The following is an 18,808-nucleotide window of genomic DNA, read 5'->3' on the forward strand; positions in this document are numbered from 1 at the left end:
GCAGAAATCCACTGCTTATTCTTGGGATAAGCAGCTTGGAATGTTATCTACCCCTTGGGATCCTGCCAGGTACTTGTGACTTGGATTGGCCACTGTTGGACACAGGATACTGGGCTTGATGGACCCTCGGTCTGACCCAGAGTGCTCAGCTGAAGACCCTGGGTCACCACCGTCCAACTGCTTTGTAAAACTCCTGAGTTATTTCTCCTTAACAAAACGCTGCCACTTTTCACTTCGCGTTGTTTTGCTGAAACCCTGACAGCCTCACCTGGCAAGTCGCTCCCCCTTTGCACCTCCTTTTGAGCTGAGAATCCTTTCCCCTAAGATGCTTGACTTTAGGTGAGACCTTCTTCTAACTTACAGCCTCTGCTCCATTGATCAGGCCGAGGCAGAAGGAGCAGGGGATGAAATAACATAAGGTCACCGGCTTATAGAGGTGAAATCCCCTTCTGCCCCAGGCTGCACAATCTTTCAGTCTATAGAAGTCCTTATGTCAACTGAAATCCGGGGCTGGGATCCTGGCATCTGATCCTTTGTTTGCAAGTAGGTGGGGATTTCTCCCGTATTTCATATGACAGTGCTCAGGAGCAGCAGGAGGAAGAGGGCTCCCTCTGTAACTCTTCAATATTAGAAACATTATCGCAGGAAAAAAGAAAGCCATCAGCTCTACAATCTCTGCCACTCCCTCAGAGATGCCCTGAGCGCTGAGCCCTAAATCTGGCCACTAGGTGTCACCATTGCTCCATTCCCCCACTCAGGCTGTGAACGCTGCATCCACACCGTCCCAGCTCCAGCCGACTTGCAGGCCGATAGAGTCCAGTGCGCTCCACCGGAGCGCACTGTTAGCCCAGGTTTGGACGCACGTTTTCGACGCGCTAGCTTTACCCCTTATTCGGTAAGGGGTAATAGCGCATCGAAAACGTGCGTCCAACTTTTTGGGAGGCCCGCGGGTCGGAAGATGAACGCTCAATTTTGCCAGCGTCCATTTTCCGAACCCGTGGCTGTCAGCGGGTTTGAGAACCGACGCCAGAAAAATTGAGCGTCGGCTGTCAAACCCGCTGACAGCCGCCGCTTCTGTCAAAAAGGAGGCGCTAGGGACACTAATTTGCATAAGCCACCCTCCTGAATCGCGTGCCCGCTCTCCCGCACGTTTTTCTGTATTGGCTTGTTGGAGAGCCAAGGACCCGACCCAGGATCAAACCCAGGTCCCTGTACGCAGCAGCATACAGCGCTGCCACTCAGCCACTGGGCCAGTCCCACTGTGTATCATTTCCATCGAAGGTGGCTGCCCACCCATGCTCCATCTGGGGCCTGACGAAAGCCTTATACAGAGGTGGAAGGAAAAGTCCTGTAATAAACTCGACCTGCCATCAATCCTGAGCAGTGCTTTGAAGCTCCAACTCCATATTGAAGGAGGTGAGGGTCGAACACTGCCCGTTCTCCTATTGCTGGCACTGAGTTTGGTTTATGCCAGCTCTCGAGCACATAGCTGCAGCGCTTCGCTTCCAAGCAGCCAGGCACGCAGAGCACGTGCGTCTTACTGTAAGAGACTGTTATTGTCACTGCTATTCCAGATTGCACGCGTTTCTTGCAGAGACTGTAGAAAGACTTTCTGGTATTGCAATAAACTCCCAACGTAGAACGTGCGCTGAAACTCATTTTATATTCTTGTGGATTACCTTCGTCCATCACAAAACGTTGCAGCTCGGGTTCTTCTTTTCTGCACAATACACATTTCCTACAGGGGGGTGCAGGAGGTACCGGGCTGAGCATGACCATGTCAGCAAACACAGCTGACGTCCCAAAACCTGCAGGACCTGAGCAGTGAATGCGAACCTCCCAGAATGGGGGCGCAGGGCACCCTGAGCACACCTTCACCCCCCCATTAACTTTCAGGCTCATAAGCTTCCCCCTGAGATTTTGATAATTAAACTCAGCATTCATAAGCCCTCTCAGGGCAAACCTGTAAAAAACCACAGAGTTGGACACAGGGAGGGGATTTTACAATTTCCCTGGGTTAAAGGACTTTGGAAAATTGCCCATCCTAAAGGTCCCTAAAGGTCTGACTTGGCCTTCCCTTTAAGAAGTGGTGCATAGCCCATGGTATAGGCGCAGTGGACTGTGCCCCTCCTATTTTTAAATAATAAATGTCACTTCTTGCATCTACACGCACAGATAATGCAATTGAGGCGGATGTTCAGTGGGCGAGTGGAACATACTCGGATAAGGGACCTTGAGGCCAGGGATTTGTCTGACCACACATGCCCAGTTAGGTTTGTCTGGGTCGAGCTAGATGTCGTGCTGCCTGGACAGAGTGTAACTGTGCTCCAAGAGTTCGCCCAGCCCTGCCTCTTTCAGACCAGGGTAAATTTTGTTTAGGCAACGAGATACCCAGACGAAATGTAGCCAGGCGGGAGGGAGAGGATTTTAAAATCTCGTTTTTGGTTTGGGTAACTCCAAACGTTATGTGGACAAAGGCTTTGCATATTGACCTCAATATTTTTCAGAAATCATGCCACAATGTCTGATGAATGTGTTATCTATGCTTCTTGGGGGTAGGCTTCAACAATATTTAAAAAATCAAGAAATACTTAAAATGTATATATTAAAAGATGTCCATACCACGTTGGCTGAAGATAGTCTCTGAAATAACGGGCTGGCTAGGCTGGACTAGGAGGGTTCCCCTTACTACTCACCGTCTAACAAAATGTTCAAATTCTTTTGTCACCTCACCGATAGCAACACAAAGTCCTTCCATTACCAGGCACATTGTGAAGTAACACAAAACCCTGCAGAAAAGCCACTTAGAAGCTATATCAGTGTGAATGATACTAAGATCTGCACGAGAGCGGACGCCCCTGAAGAAGCAGAGAGCATGAGAAGTGATCGAAGAAAGCTGCAGGAGTGGCCAGAGGTTTGGCAGCTGCGATTCGATGCCAAGAAGTTCAGAAACATGCATTTGGGGGTGCAGTAATCCAGAGGAGTTGCACACAATTAGGGGGGGACACTGGAGTGATAGTATCTGATGATCGAAGGCAGGGAAACAATGTGAAGAGGTAGTGAATGGGGTCAGAGGGACGCTGGGCTGCAAAGAGAGAGGCAGAGCCTGCAGGAGAAAGGAGGTGATGATGCCCCCGAACCCCTCACTGCTGAGGCCTCACCTGGGTGCTGCGTTCATTTCTGGAGACCGGATCTCAGAAAGGACAGAGACAGGATGGAGGCGGTCCAGAGAAGGGCGACCACAATGGCAGGGAGTCTGCAGCAAAAGGCTGAAGAATCTAAATCTGTACCTGCTAGAGGAGAGCAGAGAAGAAGGCGTGCAGGGGATGTGTTACAGACTTTTAAATACCTGAAACGTGTTACTGACTTCCCAGTGGAAAGGAAGATGTAGAACTAAGGCTTATGATAGCAAAGTTCCAAGATGGTAGCATTGGGGACAACATCAGCAAAGATTTTTTCCTGGAAAGCGTGGAGAAAACCAGAAAGGTAACGAATTCAAAAAGGGCATGGGACCCTGATGCCCTCCCTGTCCTGGGGGACTCCCAGCCGGTCGGGTTTTCAGGATATGCACAAGGACTACGTACGAGATAGATTAGCGTACACTGCTGCCAGAGCATGCAAATGTGTCTCACGCTGAAAACCCAACCGGCTGGGGGGTCCCCGTGGACAGGTTTGGGAACCACTGGCCACGAGGATGGAAATGAAGCAGTAAAGGGTAACAGCTCTGCACGAGAGGTAACCTGCACAGAACGGCAATTAAAACTCTCCACACCTTGCTGGGCAGACTGGGTGGCCCAGTTTGGTCTTCAGTTGCTGTTACTATGTTAAGTCAGTACTAACTCCAGGAACTCATACAGCCACCCTGCCCGTGGAAAAGGAACGCAGCAGATATTAGAGCAGGCCCCGGAAAAGCTTTCCTCTTCTGCCCAGCAGGGCAAGGGATCAGACGAAAGGTTAGAGCAACGAAGTGAGAAGCAGGGAAAGCGGGGTTCACCTCCAGCTGGGACTCCTTGTGACCTTCGGCAGGTCGCTTTACCTCCCAGTGCCTCAAGCACCCAGTTAGACTGTAAGCCCTTTGAGGAAGGAACGTGCAGGGCCTGAACTGTAAAACTGCTGTAAGTCTCCTTGAGCATTATTTGGAAAGGCAGTGAAAATGAATTATTAGCAAACAGAACAAGTGGGAGTTCATACACACTCCATGTTAGGAGAAATACTTCAGGCTGGTCACACATGCAGAGCGAAGAAAACCCCTCACAATATATGAAATAAAAGACCACAAATTGTAATAGAAATATGCAAACAAAAATCAGAACGCTTGTCCGCTCCAGCCTCGCTCTTCCCTTTGCTGGAGGAGGGGAGAGGAGGGGATGGGTTAGGAAGCAGAGACCAGCGGACTAGGGCGGTACGAATCCTGCCTTCTGATTGGCTGATGTCCAGTACTATCCCACTTCCTGCAAAGCTCCATTATCCCACCAGCAAAGATCTTGGAAATGGTGGTTTGAAAACAAAGCAATAGTCATATATGTAGGCACCTGTGGATCATAATTATTTAATCGATATGTGCGTGAAAGGCCAGGAATCTGGAATTTCTGCACAGCTGGCACTCTGTGGTGCCACTGGTACAACATCCACCCTTCTTCTGTGCTTCAGTTTAATTAACGTGTGCAACACGCAGTGAAAAGCAGGAGTAAACCTTTATTTACAAGGAAAACTGATAGGGTTTATTTTGTCAAGACCTTTCTTTGTTTCCCAGGAGAAAGCCCTGGACAAATTGGGCTCAGTATAGCTTTGGTATTTGTGGAACAGAACAATACTGCATGTCAGAGGGGAGTCAGGCACGGAGACATCACACAGATATTACAGGTATGAGAATGACCCCTGGTTAGCTTCTCTTATCAACAGGTGCGCTCTCAAGACAAATGCCCCTAAAATGAAGGTATGGCAAATCTGAGTGCTCTCTACCCTCCCTGAGCGACTCACAAGGAGCCATTAATGTGTTATCATCGCTTCAGTGTCTTTAGCATTATCTTGTAGTTTCCTACTTCCTTCATGCGATTTTGGCATTGGGGGTTAGCAGGTATGGTTTATAAGATGACACCGAACGCCGGTTTTCGGTTTGTCTGTGTTCTCCTTGAGAGGTTCCAGTGACGTCACAGCCTCACGTCATCGCGATACCTAGCCAGTGACAGGGCGGCTGATGACATCCCGCTGCCACAGTTCACAGCACAACCCAGTGAAGGAGCTCAATTACACCGTGCCCTTGGAATCGAATGTAACAGTTCTCATCAGAGCACGACATCTCACACAGATCTGCATTTCACTAGATTCTAAGCTCTACTGAGCAGGGACCGTCTCTTTTGTGTGTTTGTTCGGCGCTGCGCAGGTCGTGTATCGCTATAAAAAGGTTAAGTAGCAATAGTAATATGTGCATCAAGTGCCCTTCAGACGTAGGCAGCTACTGACTTGGTGAGCCCTTTCCTATACATCTTCCTCAGGGGTATTATTGTACAGGGATGTAACATTTCCATCCTTCCACTGTATAGTGATGTCTCCTAGGTTTTGCTCATCCTCTTCTTTCTTTAAAGGCTTGCTGTCCCTCGGAAGCTCGGTGGCTTGTTTCTTGCCTGCCTCAGCTGTCCGGGGGGCTTCCGGTTCTGTCTTATACCTGTGCAGGAGCTTCCGATTCCTAGGAGAGAGACACAAAGGGGGCGGAATCAGATTCCCCGGATCGCCCCGTTCAACTCCCTAGAATTAATTACAAAGCTGTCACGTGGGGGACAAACGTCAGCGCAGGGACCGAGCCGCATTACGTCATTGATTCATGCACTGCGTGAGGGGGCGGAGTAAGGAAACAGCGCACGTGATGGTGCTGTCGCACGCAGGCGTGCTGCTTTCCCCTAGCACGTGGGCACGTTCAACACATGGGCTTCAGGCTCTGTCTCGAGGAGAGCGTCCCGCTGCCCTGGGGATCTGATCCTAAAGCAAGCGTGCCGTGAGCGGCGGCGCCTGGGTGCTGTTGGAAATTTGCTCCGCAGGCTGGTGCTAGGGAAGCCTCCAGCCCATCTCTCAACTGTTAACATCGAAGTCCAGGGGTACTGTCCCTTAAATAATAGCCAACATCATCGATGAGTCTCACCGGTTTGCCATGATGTTCATTCCCAGAATAAGACAGCCCAGGAGCAGTCCAGCAAACGAAAGTCCAAGGATAGAGTAATTCCATGCGGAAGCTACAGAAAAAAACCCACATTTTCAGGAGGGTCAGGAGAGAAATCAGGGAATCAGAATCAGTCTGGTCCTGTGGCAAGCTTGCAAGCACGATCCTACTTACCGTCTTCTGTCCGGAAAAGCCACAAGAGGTGCTGCAGCTGCTCCTCGGTCAGGCCCATCCCTGAAGACACGTTGTTCTCCGTAGCACTACCCAACCTTGTGTTGGGATCATTTGCAGATTCAACCCCCTTTCTGATTTCCTGGGACTTTGCTGTTGAGACATAAACATGCTGTGATATAATAGCCAGGACCGAACCCACTGACCTTCATTTCTAACAGCTGGAGCATAAGTACTAGGCCTGGGTACTTTTCAAATTACTCCCTCAAACCCAAGTACAGAATTTAGCTAACCAGCTGGATGAAAACCTTACAATGAAAAAGCACATCAATAAATTAATAAATACAGGTTAGGCCAAGTTACATGTTTTACATCGGTTGAAACCTTTATTAACATTCAAAGACTTCAGTACTGTATTGCAAACTCTGATTTTCTCAAATCTAGACTACTGGAACTCTCTATTACTTGGCTTTCCCTGCAGGTCTCTTAAAACTATTACAACTACTACAAAATGCTTCAACTAGACTTTTATTAGGAACCAGAAAATGTGATCACTTTACACCATCACTGATCTCACTACACTGGCTGCCTGTGCAATCACATTTATTGCAAAGTATTAACGGTAATATTCAAAACCATTCATTCTAGTAATAATACAGGGTGGTTCATGGAAAGGTAGCCCGCCTCCAATATCAGTGCCACGCAGGCAGGCTACTTTTCCGTGGGCCACCCTGTAGTATGATCGGTGTGACATTATAACCATACAACACCTCAGCGAATACTAAGATCTCAAAGCAAAGGACTATCGATTGTTCCCACTATACGGAGTACACATCTGACTCAGGTAAGAGATTATGTGTTTCCCATATAGCAGGTCCAAAGCTTGGGAATTCTCTACCTGAGATACCAGATAGGAAGAGATTTAAATGTGAACTAAAAACAGGGCTATTCAAAAATGCATACAGCCTAAGTTTAAAACATCAGAAGGTAATGAATTACAATAACAAGGCAGAGGAGAGATATTAATGTGAGCATGAGGAATACAACATAATGAGTGAACGTGAGAATCTTAAAACAATGTACAGAATATCATGTGATATTTGTTATATGATCATCATATATTCACTGCCTTAAATCTTTAGTAAGCAATTTAATATGCATTGGAACATTTCATTTTATTCGAGATATGTTAATCATTGCTTATGAACACTAACAATGTAAATCGTCAAGACTTGATTAATAATTATGAATGTTACTTCTGTAAATTGTTGTGATAATTATATGGAACGACAGTATAGAAAATGTCTAAATAAATAAAGTAATAGGCAAAATGAGAGAGCTTCCTACAGGCCGAGCTGTAGAAGATGTCGTTCCACAGAAGCAGTTCCTCCTTTAAACCACTAGAGGCACTGTTTCAGCTAATATTCGTGGGAGTCCTCTGCTCCCTGAGGTGTACACGCCCTATGGATTTATCACACTGCCTTATTCACAAAAGTGTGCTTTCTTTACATGAAGATGTTTATTCTGGGCACACCTTGCAAGCCATTTTCCCACTGAAAATTAGCTATAAAATTACCCACATACTGTGCAACAGTGTAGGCCACTGAAACTTGCCGCCATAAGCACATCTGCTGGGGAGAGGGGAGAGAGGCTGAATAGGAATGTGCTCTCCCCCCCCTTGCATGTTGGAGATCCCCTGATGGTGGAATCCAGAGAGGGCTGGGGCAGAGAAGAAGGAGCTGAGCAGATGGAACCAGCATGGGGCATGAGAGCGGAGTCCAACTCGAGCCAGATAGAGCTCCCAGCAGGTTTGTGAATCATCCGAGCTGTGAATCTTAGACTCAGACATGCGAGTACCCAACCTGAAGATTTTCTTAGTTAAAGTCAACAAGTGTGAAAATACCTGGCGGAAATGGAAGATGATGGCACAGTTTGTCCCAGAGATCGCCCTGAATTTGCTACCGGAGTCATGAAGCAAAGTGGAAAATAGGTAGCCAGACAGACAGACATATTTGGCTAACTTTGACTTATCCATGGTTGCTGGACTTGCTGCTGAATATCTGAGCAAAGTTGGCTGGATGAGTTTATTAGGCCGAACATCGGGCCCTATGGGTTCCCTCATGTTAGTCTCTGACAAAACCCTGGCCTGCAACATTTTGAATTGATTGCAATTTTTAATTGCATTGCTCACAAATTCATATGGGGTAAAATTTATAGCAATTTATCCATATAAAACCTGATTTTCATTTCAGTTTTGATTTATTTCCTGCTGTCCTCCAAAAAGGATCCAGGGAGGCTTATAATAATGTCTATATAAATGCAATCAAAAACCATCACCTACAATAGCATTCATGTCAAATACATCAATACAATAGCATAACCATCACTTTCTAATGCATCTGCGCTCGGGGATCTTTCAGTACTCTGCCTCTTTACGCCTAATTGCTACCATACCTTCTGCTACTTCCTAGATGACCACTGCAATCCTCCTCCCATCTCTGGTTATATCTTACATATCCCCCCGTCATGTTTTCCTATTGTTAAAATGTGAACCGACATGATGTTTTCTCTACTAATGCCGGTATAAAAAAAGTTTATAAATAAATAAATGTTCCCTGTGTGTATTGTAAACTAGGATGCTAATGTAGCAGGAATTTAACTACAGCTTTGATTGTAATCTGCCTTGAAACCCTGCTTGGTAAAGGTGGAAATTCAAATGTTTATAAATAAATAACTTGCTACATCAAAATAACAAAAGGCAGGACATACCCATGCTCTTAGATACACCCGAAAAAAATTCAGAATCATGAAGTGGAGGAGACCATCACAAAACACGCTCCATCCCTTCCTGACTCACCCATGTGAATGTACCCTGACCTGGGCTGACTGCACGTGGGCCGGCTTCACATGCACTGAGAAAAGGCATAGCAGGTGGGTCGGGCTGCAGCTTGATTCACTTTTTGATTTTATGGAGTCAATTTTCAAAGTAGCTCCGTGCATAAAAGTAACATGTTATTGCAATTTTCAAAAGTCCAAGTACACGGGTAAAACCTTTGGAATGAATTTTCAAAGGAGTTCTAAGCATAAAAAATAGCAATTTTCAAAAATCCATTTACCCGCGAGCCCGCCCAAGTTATGCCGTGCTTGGAGAAGATGTAACATCGTGGGCATGGGTTCACTCTGAAAATACTTGGTAAAGTGTGGCCTCAGACTTTACCACTACGCAGGCTGCTGTAGAATCAGAGACTATTACCACAGTCTGATTGTGACAGCATTACTCAAATATGGGAGAATCTGGCAAATTCCTAGAAAAAGAAAATTCTCTTTGTGCTAAAAGGAGTATCCAAAGTGATCCTGATGTAATGAACTGAGTTCATCTTTCCTCTGCCAACAACAACAAACTTTGTTTTGTAGGACCCAGCACCTTTACCACCCATCATGTTTTTGTTTTATTAGAATTTAAGCAAAGCTTATTCTTTGTTTGCACTTTGCAATGAACTTTGCTAATGGTGGTAATACAATTACTAAATATACCCAAAAATAAAATGAAAAGATACATTTCCTGAGATCTCCTGTTTGTCTTGTCTGTGAGGCTTGAGCAGGTGATAAGCTTCACAGAGCCAGGACTGCCTCTTCCGTGTATCTTTATGGTGCTGTGTACACTCAGTAGTGCTACAGAAAAATGTAGTAGCAATAACAGTCACTGAAGCACTATAAGGCATGAGAGGGGAGGTTGAGGAGAAGTAGGCTGATTTATGAATGTACCATGAAGATGCAAGACACATTACTGCAAATGCAAATGTTTTCACCGATGTTTACAGATGTGAACAGAAGAAACTGGCCAAATTCTGGAAGCCGTTACCTGGCACCAGGCTCCATACAGTCATCCAGATCAATGCCACGTTGGTACATAACATGTTGAAGTGTGCGTGAGGCCTTCCAAAGCGACAGTACTGAAATCTGCAGACAGAGAAACCCAAGATGTATATCTCTCCTTTTTGGGATAACTGAAATTACAGCATCTTTAGACTGCATCCACTGAGAAATAAAATGCATTTTATACCTTTTCACACAGGTTAGGATGCTTTTACCTGGCAGAAGAGTAAATACAACCTACACAGAAGCTGTTTCACACCAGTACTTTCTAGAGAGAGAATATGCTATTAACGTGCAAGTGATACAGTCAAACCTAATTCATAAAAGGGGTTTTATTTTATGCTACACAACCAAAATCTACATCTTTAGAGAATAACTTATAAAACAAATGCATTCAATACTGTGCTTGGTTTTACCATAGTATTTTATAACCTGCACGTATGATATATGTGTCTTTCGTAAAATACACATATCGTTACCCCTCAACATATGCACATATACAGGTATACTCACGAATACATGCAATACATTGAAACCACATATATCAATCCTACCTATCTAAAAACTATACGTGCATATATTTTACATGCATAAGTAAAGCAGGATGTATTCACACCCAGATCAGATATATCCATGCATTAAAAAAGGTGGAAGGAAGGCCAAATAACTGCCGGCATGGTTTAAAGGTGAGGTGAGTGAGGCTATTATAACAAAGAACATCTTTCAAACAAATGGAAAAAGGATCCCAATGAAGAAAATAGGAAACAGCATAAGCACTGGCAAGTTAGACACAAAGCATTGATAAAGAAGGCTAAGTCAGAATTGGAACAGAAGCAAAAATTCATAATAAAATTTTTTTCAGGTTCATTTAAAACAAAAAGCCTGCGAGGGAGATTGGACCATTAGATGATGAAGGGATAAAATGTGCACTAAAGAGGACAAGATCATAGCAGAGAGATTAAATGAATTCTTTTCTTTGCTATTCACTGAGGAAGATGTAAGAAGTATAACCATAGAACAAATCGGTAACCGATCCAGTAAGCCGTATAGCAGAAACAGTAATGAGAATCGGATTTACTGACTTCACACAGCATCGCTACGTGAAAGTCTAACTACTTTGGAGTGAAATCATCCGCGCTGATAATTAATACGTTATTGACTTTTCCAAGTCCTGCTTGAATGAATTGCCCCTGAGGCAGCTCTGTGATAAAAGAGCGAAACTCGGCCAGAGTCGGGCGGTATAATAAAGGGCTTTCTTTCATCCGATTCTCATTACTGTTTCTGCTAGAAGTATAACCATGCCAGAAGTGATATTTAAAGGTGATGATTCAGAGGAACTGAAACAAACCTCAGTGAACTTGGAAGCTGTACTAGGGCAAATTGAGAAACTAAAGAGTGGCAAATCACCTGGACCAGATGGTATACATCCAGGAGTACTTACTGAAAGAACTGAAAAATGAAATTGCAGATCTATTATTATTAATCTGTAATCTATAATTAAAATCAGCTATGGTACCTGAAGATTGGAGGGTGGTAATGTAATGTAAAATTTTAAAAAGGGTTCCAGAGGTGATCCAGGAAACTAGAGATCGGTAAACCTGATATCAGTGCTGGAAAAAATGATTGAAACTATTATAAAGAATAAAATTGCTGAACATATAAATAATCATAGTTTAATGGGACAAGCCCAACATGGGTTTAGCCAAGGGAAATTTTGCCTCACTAATCTGCTACATTTTTTTGTAAATAAACATGTGGCTAGAGGTGAGCCAGTTGATATAGTGTATCTGGACTTTCAGAAAGCATTTGACAAAGTCCCTCGCGAGAGACTCTTGAGTAAAATTAAAGTCATGAGATAGGAGGCAGAGTCCTATTATGGACTGAGAGAACTTGTTAAAAGAAAGAAAACAGAGAGTAGGGTTAAATGGTCAATTTTCTCATTAGAGAAATGTGACTAGAGGAGTGCCCCAGGGATTTTTACTTGGACCGCTGCTGTTTAAATATTTGTAAAAGAACTAAAGATGGGAATAATGAGTGAGATGGTCAAATTTGCAGATGATACAAAATTATTCAAAGTTCTTAAATCACAAGAGGACTGGGAGAAATTGCAAGAGGACCTTTCGAGACTGGGCATCCAAATGACAGATGGCATTTAATGTGGACACGTGCAAAGTGATGCACATAGGGGAGAAGCAGCCAAATAATAGTTACGGATGCAAGGTTGTATACTGGCAGTCACTACCCAGGAACAAAAATCTATACGTCATTGTGGCTAAAATGTTGAAGTTCTCTGCCCAATGTGTGGTAGTGGCCAAGAAAGCAAATAGAATGCTAGGGGTAATTGGGAAAGGAACGGAGAATAAAACAGAGAGTATCATAATGCCTCTGTATCACTCCATGGTGCGACCTCATCTTACGTACTGTGTGCAATTCTGGTCATCACATCTCAAAAACCTTATAGCAGAATTAGAAAAGGTACAGAGAAGGGCAACCGGAATGATAAAGGGGATGAAACAATTCCCCTATGAGGAAAGTCTAAAGAGGTTAGGACTCTTCAGCTTGGAGAAGAGACAGCTGAGGGGAGATGTGATAGAGATCTATAAAATAATGAGCAGAATGGAACAAGTTAATCAGTTGTTTACGTTTTCAAAAAGTACAAAGACCGGGGGTACACAATGAAGTTACTAGGTGATACATTTAAGACAAACAGAAGAAAATAATTTTTTATTCAATGCATAATTAAACTCTGGAATTCATTGCTAGAGGACATGATGAAGCTTTTATTGTAGCTGGGTTTAAAAAAGGTTTAGATGAATTCCTGGAAGAAAAGTCCATAAACCATTATTAAGGTGGACTTGGGAAAATCCACTGCTAGTCCCTGGATAAGCAGCATGGACTCTATTGAATTTTGTAATCCTGGCAGGTACTTGTAACCTGGATTGGCCACTGCTGGAACAGGTCTGCCCCAGCACAGCAAAACCTATGTTCTTATGCTTTTATGTTGTATTCCTGCCCATATTCCACAGAAGCAAGATGTCCCCCACCCTGTGTGAGCGGTTCAGGTTTCTCCATGGTTGGGAATGTGGCCCCCCTCCCCCGTGGGGGGTATTTTCATGCAGATTCCTCCCTGCATGCTGTGGTAACTTAAGCTGTGTGTTCGTTGACAGCTTGCTGCAGTCTGCACCATTTATGGCACTGAAAATCATCCTCATCTTACTAAACCTGGGATTGTGTGCAGCTGAAATAGGCCCAGCGTTTGTCAGGATGCAGTGCAGTGTGTGTGAGAACATAAGAAATGCCAGACTGGGTCAGACCAAGGGGCCATCAAGCCCAGTATCCTGTTTCCAACAGTGGCCAATCCAGGCCACAAGAACCTAGCAGGATCCCAAGGGGTAGAGAAGATTCCAAGCTGCTTATCCCAAGAATAAGCAGTCGATTTCTGCAACTCCACCTTAATAATGGCTTATGGACTTTTCCTCCAGGATCTCGTCCAAATGGCCTCTCTTTCCGCTGCAGTGCAGGTTTGCACAGGAGAAACTGAGACTTTCAGCAAGCTTTGGGAAGTTGCAGAAGAATGACCCAGAGAGGATGTTCATGAACCTCCGAGACCCTGCCGCTTCTCTGCTTGCTGGCTGGAGGTAGCATTTGCCCAGGATCACTGACCTATGTGTTCATTGGCAATTCTTGCTAACTACCATTCCTTTCATTTCTGCACAAATATCCAAAGTTCACAGTTTGTAGCTCGGTTCTGAATGCGGGACTCCTCTGCACATATAAAACTGCTCTCTATTATCTGTGATTTCACAACATTGCATCATAAAGCCCTGGTTACAGTTTGTTATATTCTCTTTAAAAACATTTTTTTTTAAAACATCCTTTCTTATGGCCGTATCTTGCCCCCATTGCCAGCCCTGGAGTATGGCAAATTCTGAGGTTCCAGGCTACCATGGTGCCATCCGGGCCTGCCGTTGACACATAGCAGAACCCCCCTATCCCCAGCCAATTCTTTGCTCTTGCTGGCACACTTAGCAGCAGTAAAAAAATAAAAAGCATGGGGCCTGCGAGCAGGGGCATCGTTAGTTCAAGCCACATGGTGCCTATGCTCCGAGACTCCTCCTCAGTGCTTTGAGTCTCTTTCAGCAACTCTGCAAATGAAAGGCAAGGCCCAGCAGTGCCACTACAGACCCCCCCTTCTCGCAGCGGCTGAAGAGGAGGCCCAACAGGTCGCCGTAGACCCCATGCCATGGAGGTTAAACAGAAGGCCCCACAGACCGCCACAGATCCCTTCCCATGGCAGCTGAAGAAGGGGACCAGAAGAGAGGGAGAGGCTCAGAGTGAGAGCCTGTGTGAGTGTGTGTGTATGTGTGTGAATATGAGAGAGAGAGAGCATGTGTGTGTGTCTGTTTGTGAGGGAGCCTGTGAGAGTGAGAGCCTGGGGGAGAACATAAAAACATAAAAAATGCCATACTGGATCAGACCAAGGGTCCATCTGGCCCAGTATCCTGTGCCCAACAGTGGCCAATCCAAGTTACAAGTGCCTGGCAAATACCCAAACATTAAATAGATCTCAAGCTACTATTGCTTATTAATTAATAGCAGTTTATGGATTTAGGAACTTATTCAAATTTATATTGTATTGTTATTCCTTGTCATCTCTCATTCTTGTTATTCAAATTTAATTTATTGTTATCTGTACACTTAAAATATGTTTTTTACCCTTTAAGTATGCTTATTGCTCAGTTGCAACCCTGGATACCAGTTTAATTATCCCTTGTTCGATGTAATGCATTCGTTTATTGCTGTTTCTCGTTCGCTGTAAACTGATCTGATATGTTCTTTTGCACATGAATGTCGGTATAGAAAAGTTTAAAATAAATAAATAAATAAATAAATAAATCTTTTTTAAACTCAGTTACACCCACTGCTGTAACCACATCCTCTGGCAATGAATTCCAGAGCTTAACTATGCGTTGAGTGAAAAAGAATTTTTTCAATTTGTTTTAAATGAGCTACTTGCTAACTTCATGGAGTTCTTCTATTATCTGAGAGAGTAAATAACCTATTTATGTTAACCTGTTCAAGTCCTTTCATGATTTTGTAGACCTCTATCATATCCTCCCTCAGCCAGCTCTTCTCCAAACAGATCAGCTCTATGTTCAGAGTGTCTATGTGTATGTGTGTCAGCATGTGGATGTGTGAGAGGGAGCTTGTGGGATTGAGAGCATATTTGTTTTGTGGAAGGTAGCCTGTGGGGTTGAAAGCATATGTGTGTGAGGGTGTGACAGAGAGTGTATGTGAGAGAGAATGTGTATGTGGGAGTGAGAGCCAGTGTGTATGTGTGTGAGGGAGCCTGTGGAGTTGAAAGCAAATGTGTGTGTGTGTGTGAGAGAAAGGAAGTGTGTATGAGAGCATGTGTGTGTGTGTGAAAGAGAGAGAGACAGGGAGTATGTGTGAGAATGTGCATGTGAGAGTACAAACTTGTATATGGACAGTGGGGGATTTTTATCCATACGAGTTTTAATTATTGGGTGGTCTTTGATGTGTCTGCTTTTTTAAATATTTTATTGGTGTTTGGGAAAGGTTTACAAGTTTTTATGCTTTTTTAATTATTAGATGCTATTCTGTTCATCAGCTGTTTTGGAATATTATTATTTTTTTATTATTATGGTTTTACTATTATGATTGATGTTTTACATTTCTTGATGTTTTATGAGGAATGGTGATGATTCTGTTTCTCCATTGTTGCACTGCATACAGAGTCTGGCTTCTTGCGGTTTCCAGATCAGTTTTTGACTGCACCTACTTTATGGTGTCTTTATTCTGTATTTGGTGAGGTCTGTCTGTGTTCTGTATATGTGAGTGAGGTGAGGCATTCTGCTAGCTTGTAGCTTCTATATAGGGATCTATGGCAGCCTGGCTTGTTCTGTTTTCCTAATAAGAGGTGTATTGGTGTTTTAGGCCTGGTGTAATATTTGCAGTGCTGCCTTTTCATAGGTAGGGTTCTTACTGTTTGATTCGGGGTATAGCAGGTTTCCTATGGGTTCTGAGTACATTTTTTGCAGGATTTTGCATTATACAATGTTCCTGTTAGTGGAGGGAGTTTGTGTTGCTGTTCCTGAGGTGACACCAGAATTTGAATACTGTTTTTCTATGCTGAATGGTTTGCTCTGCCCCCCTTTCTATGAATGCAGGTTATTGTAGAACGTGAGGGTTTTATAGTGGGATTCTGTCCTATCTTATATAGATCCCAGACTTCATTCCCAAAGAGAAGAATTTTGATTGATTTGTGCTCTAGAATAATTTTAGTGGTAGTATTTTTAGATGGTTGAAACTGGCCGGGGGCTTCTTTGTTACTTAGAAGGTTTTTTGGAAACAGCGTGAGATGTCCAATTATGTGGTTTCATAGGAAAGTTCTTGGGGAGAGGGAAAGCTGTTGATTATAACTGAGGTAATTATCACAATCTCGGGGGGAAGGGGGGGGAGATAGGAAAGGAAGGCTTGTGGGCCTGTGCCTCTGATCTTTCAGATATCCAGCAATGCCTCTGCCTGTGAGCTCCCCTTGCACGAGTTTCAGTAACAGGAAGCCCATGTGGAAGGCGGGGGCAGCGCTGACACAGGGCCCGTGAGCACCTGAAGGGTCATAGACCTTGCACATCTTTTGTTACTGCTGCTGCTGCTGGAGCCAGAAGACATGGGGGAGGAGAGAGCCGCTCCCCACATGCATACTTTCTGACCTCTTGGGGGCTCTCCCCCATGGCTGTGGCCCTGCCCGTTTGTGGCTGGGCCTTGATTCTGTTATTCCTCATTTGCACATCCTGCTTGGGAAGGGCTTTCAGGAGGGGTGACTGGTCACCATCTCTAGCTGCTGTTGTAGTTCACTGTGTTTTAAATCTGACTTGTATGAGAACCAAAGAGAAAGAAACAAAACACTTATTTGGATAAGGACTGATATCCCACAGGGAGCCACACTCTGGGGCTGGCAGCTGGGATGTATCCTGAGCAGTGAGGACAGGATAACTGGGCTGACTTGAGGGGCCCAGTGATCTTCGTCTGCCATCATCTCCTATGTTGAGGATACTTGCAGCAAACCAAGGAGAGTCATGTGGTGTGTGGCATATTTCATGTGTACTATGTACTATCTATGTACTATGCCCATGCTAACCAAAGCCCATGTACAATATGCATTACTTGCGTGTGCATTAGGGTTACCAAGTTAGTTTTCACGTGCTTTAATATATAGACTCCATTGTGAATTCCGTAATGTAAGTAAAATATATAATAATGGCCATTATGATTGTACCAACAAAAATTTAAAAACCAGCTCTTTAAATGCAATTATCAGCTACCTCGACCCTAAGCTCCTCCAGGCAGAGATGCGTTTGATTGCTATGCAATTTGTTTTTCAGCACTTTAGCACAGGTGAACAAGAATGACGTCTGTAAGTTTTGTGCAAAATTCCAGCTCTGGGAAATGACCTCAGTAAGCTGGACAGAAATGGAGCTCTTCTTCAGGTTATTAACGGGGTCAGCTTTGATCAAAATCTAGGCAATAGCTCCCAGTCCAGCAGGACAATGACAGCGACCGAGTTGGTGCCTTTGTGGTCCCTGAACCTGACTTGCCCTCATAAGTGGCACCCCAATTGGCAGGCATAGGAGAGAAACCAAACCTAAAATGGGCATGGGCATGGACATGGTGTCTGACGCTGACCTCCGCCCCAGAGCAGACTTTGCTCAGGTTGCAGGAAGCTTGACATCAGCACTTTGACCATCACTGCAATGAGTGGTTTCAATCCCGTTTATCCTCTCAGTGAAAGTGTCTGGTAAAATCCAGGCTGTGCCATCAGCAGGTAAGCAGTCCAAGCAATAAACTCACCTGGAGGGGGACTTCTCGGGTTCTCGCTGTGGTGCAGGGGTGAGGGAGTTTGGTGGGGCCTGCTCACTTTCTTCCTCTGCTCTGATCAGCTGCTGCTCGCCGTGAATCATCTGCCGGAGCTCTGGGCATGCTTTGGACAGTTATGAACTACGGTGCACGCTCCTGCTCTGGAGCTTTAGATGAATGCAGCCTGCGAGCTGTGCATCATAAACACGCCCCTCTGCCCCGGGGTGAGTGAACTCTCGGCCTCTTACCCGCACTGTTCCAGCTGTAACCTGGCCTTAGCAGCGTCGCACTCCGTCCTCAGTACATTACTTCCACCAAGAGCGAGAATCCAGCCCAATCGAAACTGAATCATAAGTAAGCAATTTAAAGAAAACTGCACTGAGGATAACTTGACACGCGGGGAGAAGACCCATGAATGCTTTTTCTTCCTGGCCCAAAAGGAACAGAGAGTCCAGGCCACTGTGGTTACAGCCCACCCCTAAGAAAACTGTAGGGCTCCAAGATTAGCTCCCCCGCTTCCTGTCTCCCTATACAGTGGTCACTCAGCGGCCCAGATTCAAAGAGTTGCAAGACTTGAACGTTTTCCACTGTTCCCTGGCCAGATTTTGTCTGGGTAACCAGTCTGGTCAGAAGAATACCTGCCCTCAGGTGACCCGGGTAGCTTTATCTGCCTGTATTTAGCAGAACACTTCGAGCACATTCTGCCGAATATCCGGGTACCGTTCCCGC

The 18,808-nt window shown here is 44.7% G+C and overlaps 1 protein-coding gene across 2 annotated transcripts; it reads right to left on the reverse strand.

Moving 5' to 3' along the window:
- Positions 1-4,675: 4,675 nt before the first annotated feature.
- On the reverse strand, positions 4,676-18,261 carry SLC51B (solute carrier family 51 beta subunit). 2 transcript variants are annotated; one of them, XM_029575467.1, is made up of 5 exons: positions 18,074-18,261; positions 10,188-10,285; positions 6,329-6,478; positions 6,137-6,227; positions 4,676-5,686 (listed from the first exon to the last, which is right to left on the reverse strand). In XM_029575467.1, exons 1-5 carry the CDS (start codon positions 18,181-18,183, stop codon positions 5,479-5,481), a joined length of 657 nt encoding a protein of 218 aa, XP_029431327.1. In that variant the 5' UTR covers positions 18,184-18,261; the 3' UTR covers positions 4,676-5,478. The 2 variants fall into 2 exon arrangements, with proteins under 2 accessions (XP_029431327.1, XP_029431328.1); XM_029575468.1 differs by lacking the exons at positions 10,188-10,285; positions 18,074-18,261 and adding an exon at positions 7,910-8,041.
- Between the last annotated feature and the right edge of the window lie 547 nt (positions 18,262-18,808).

This window comes from Rhinatrema bivittatum, chromosome 13, assembly GCF_901001135.1.
Source record: "Rhinatrema bivittatum chromosome 13, aRhiBiv1.1, whole genome shotgun sequence".
Taxonomy (NCBI): Eukaryota; Metazoa; Chordata; class Amphibia; order Gymnophiona; family Rhinatrematidae; genus Rhinatrema; species Rhinatrema bivittatum.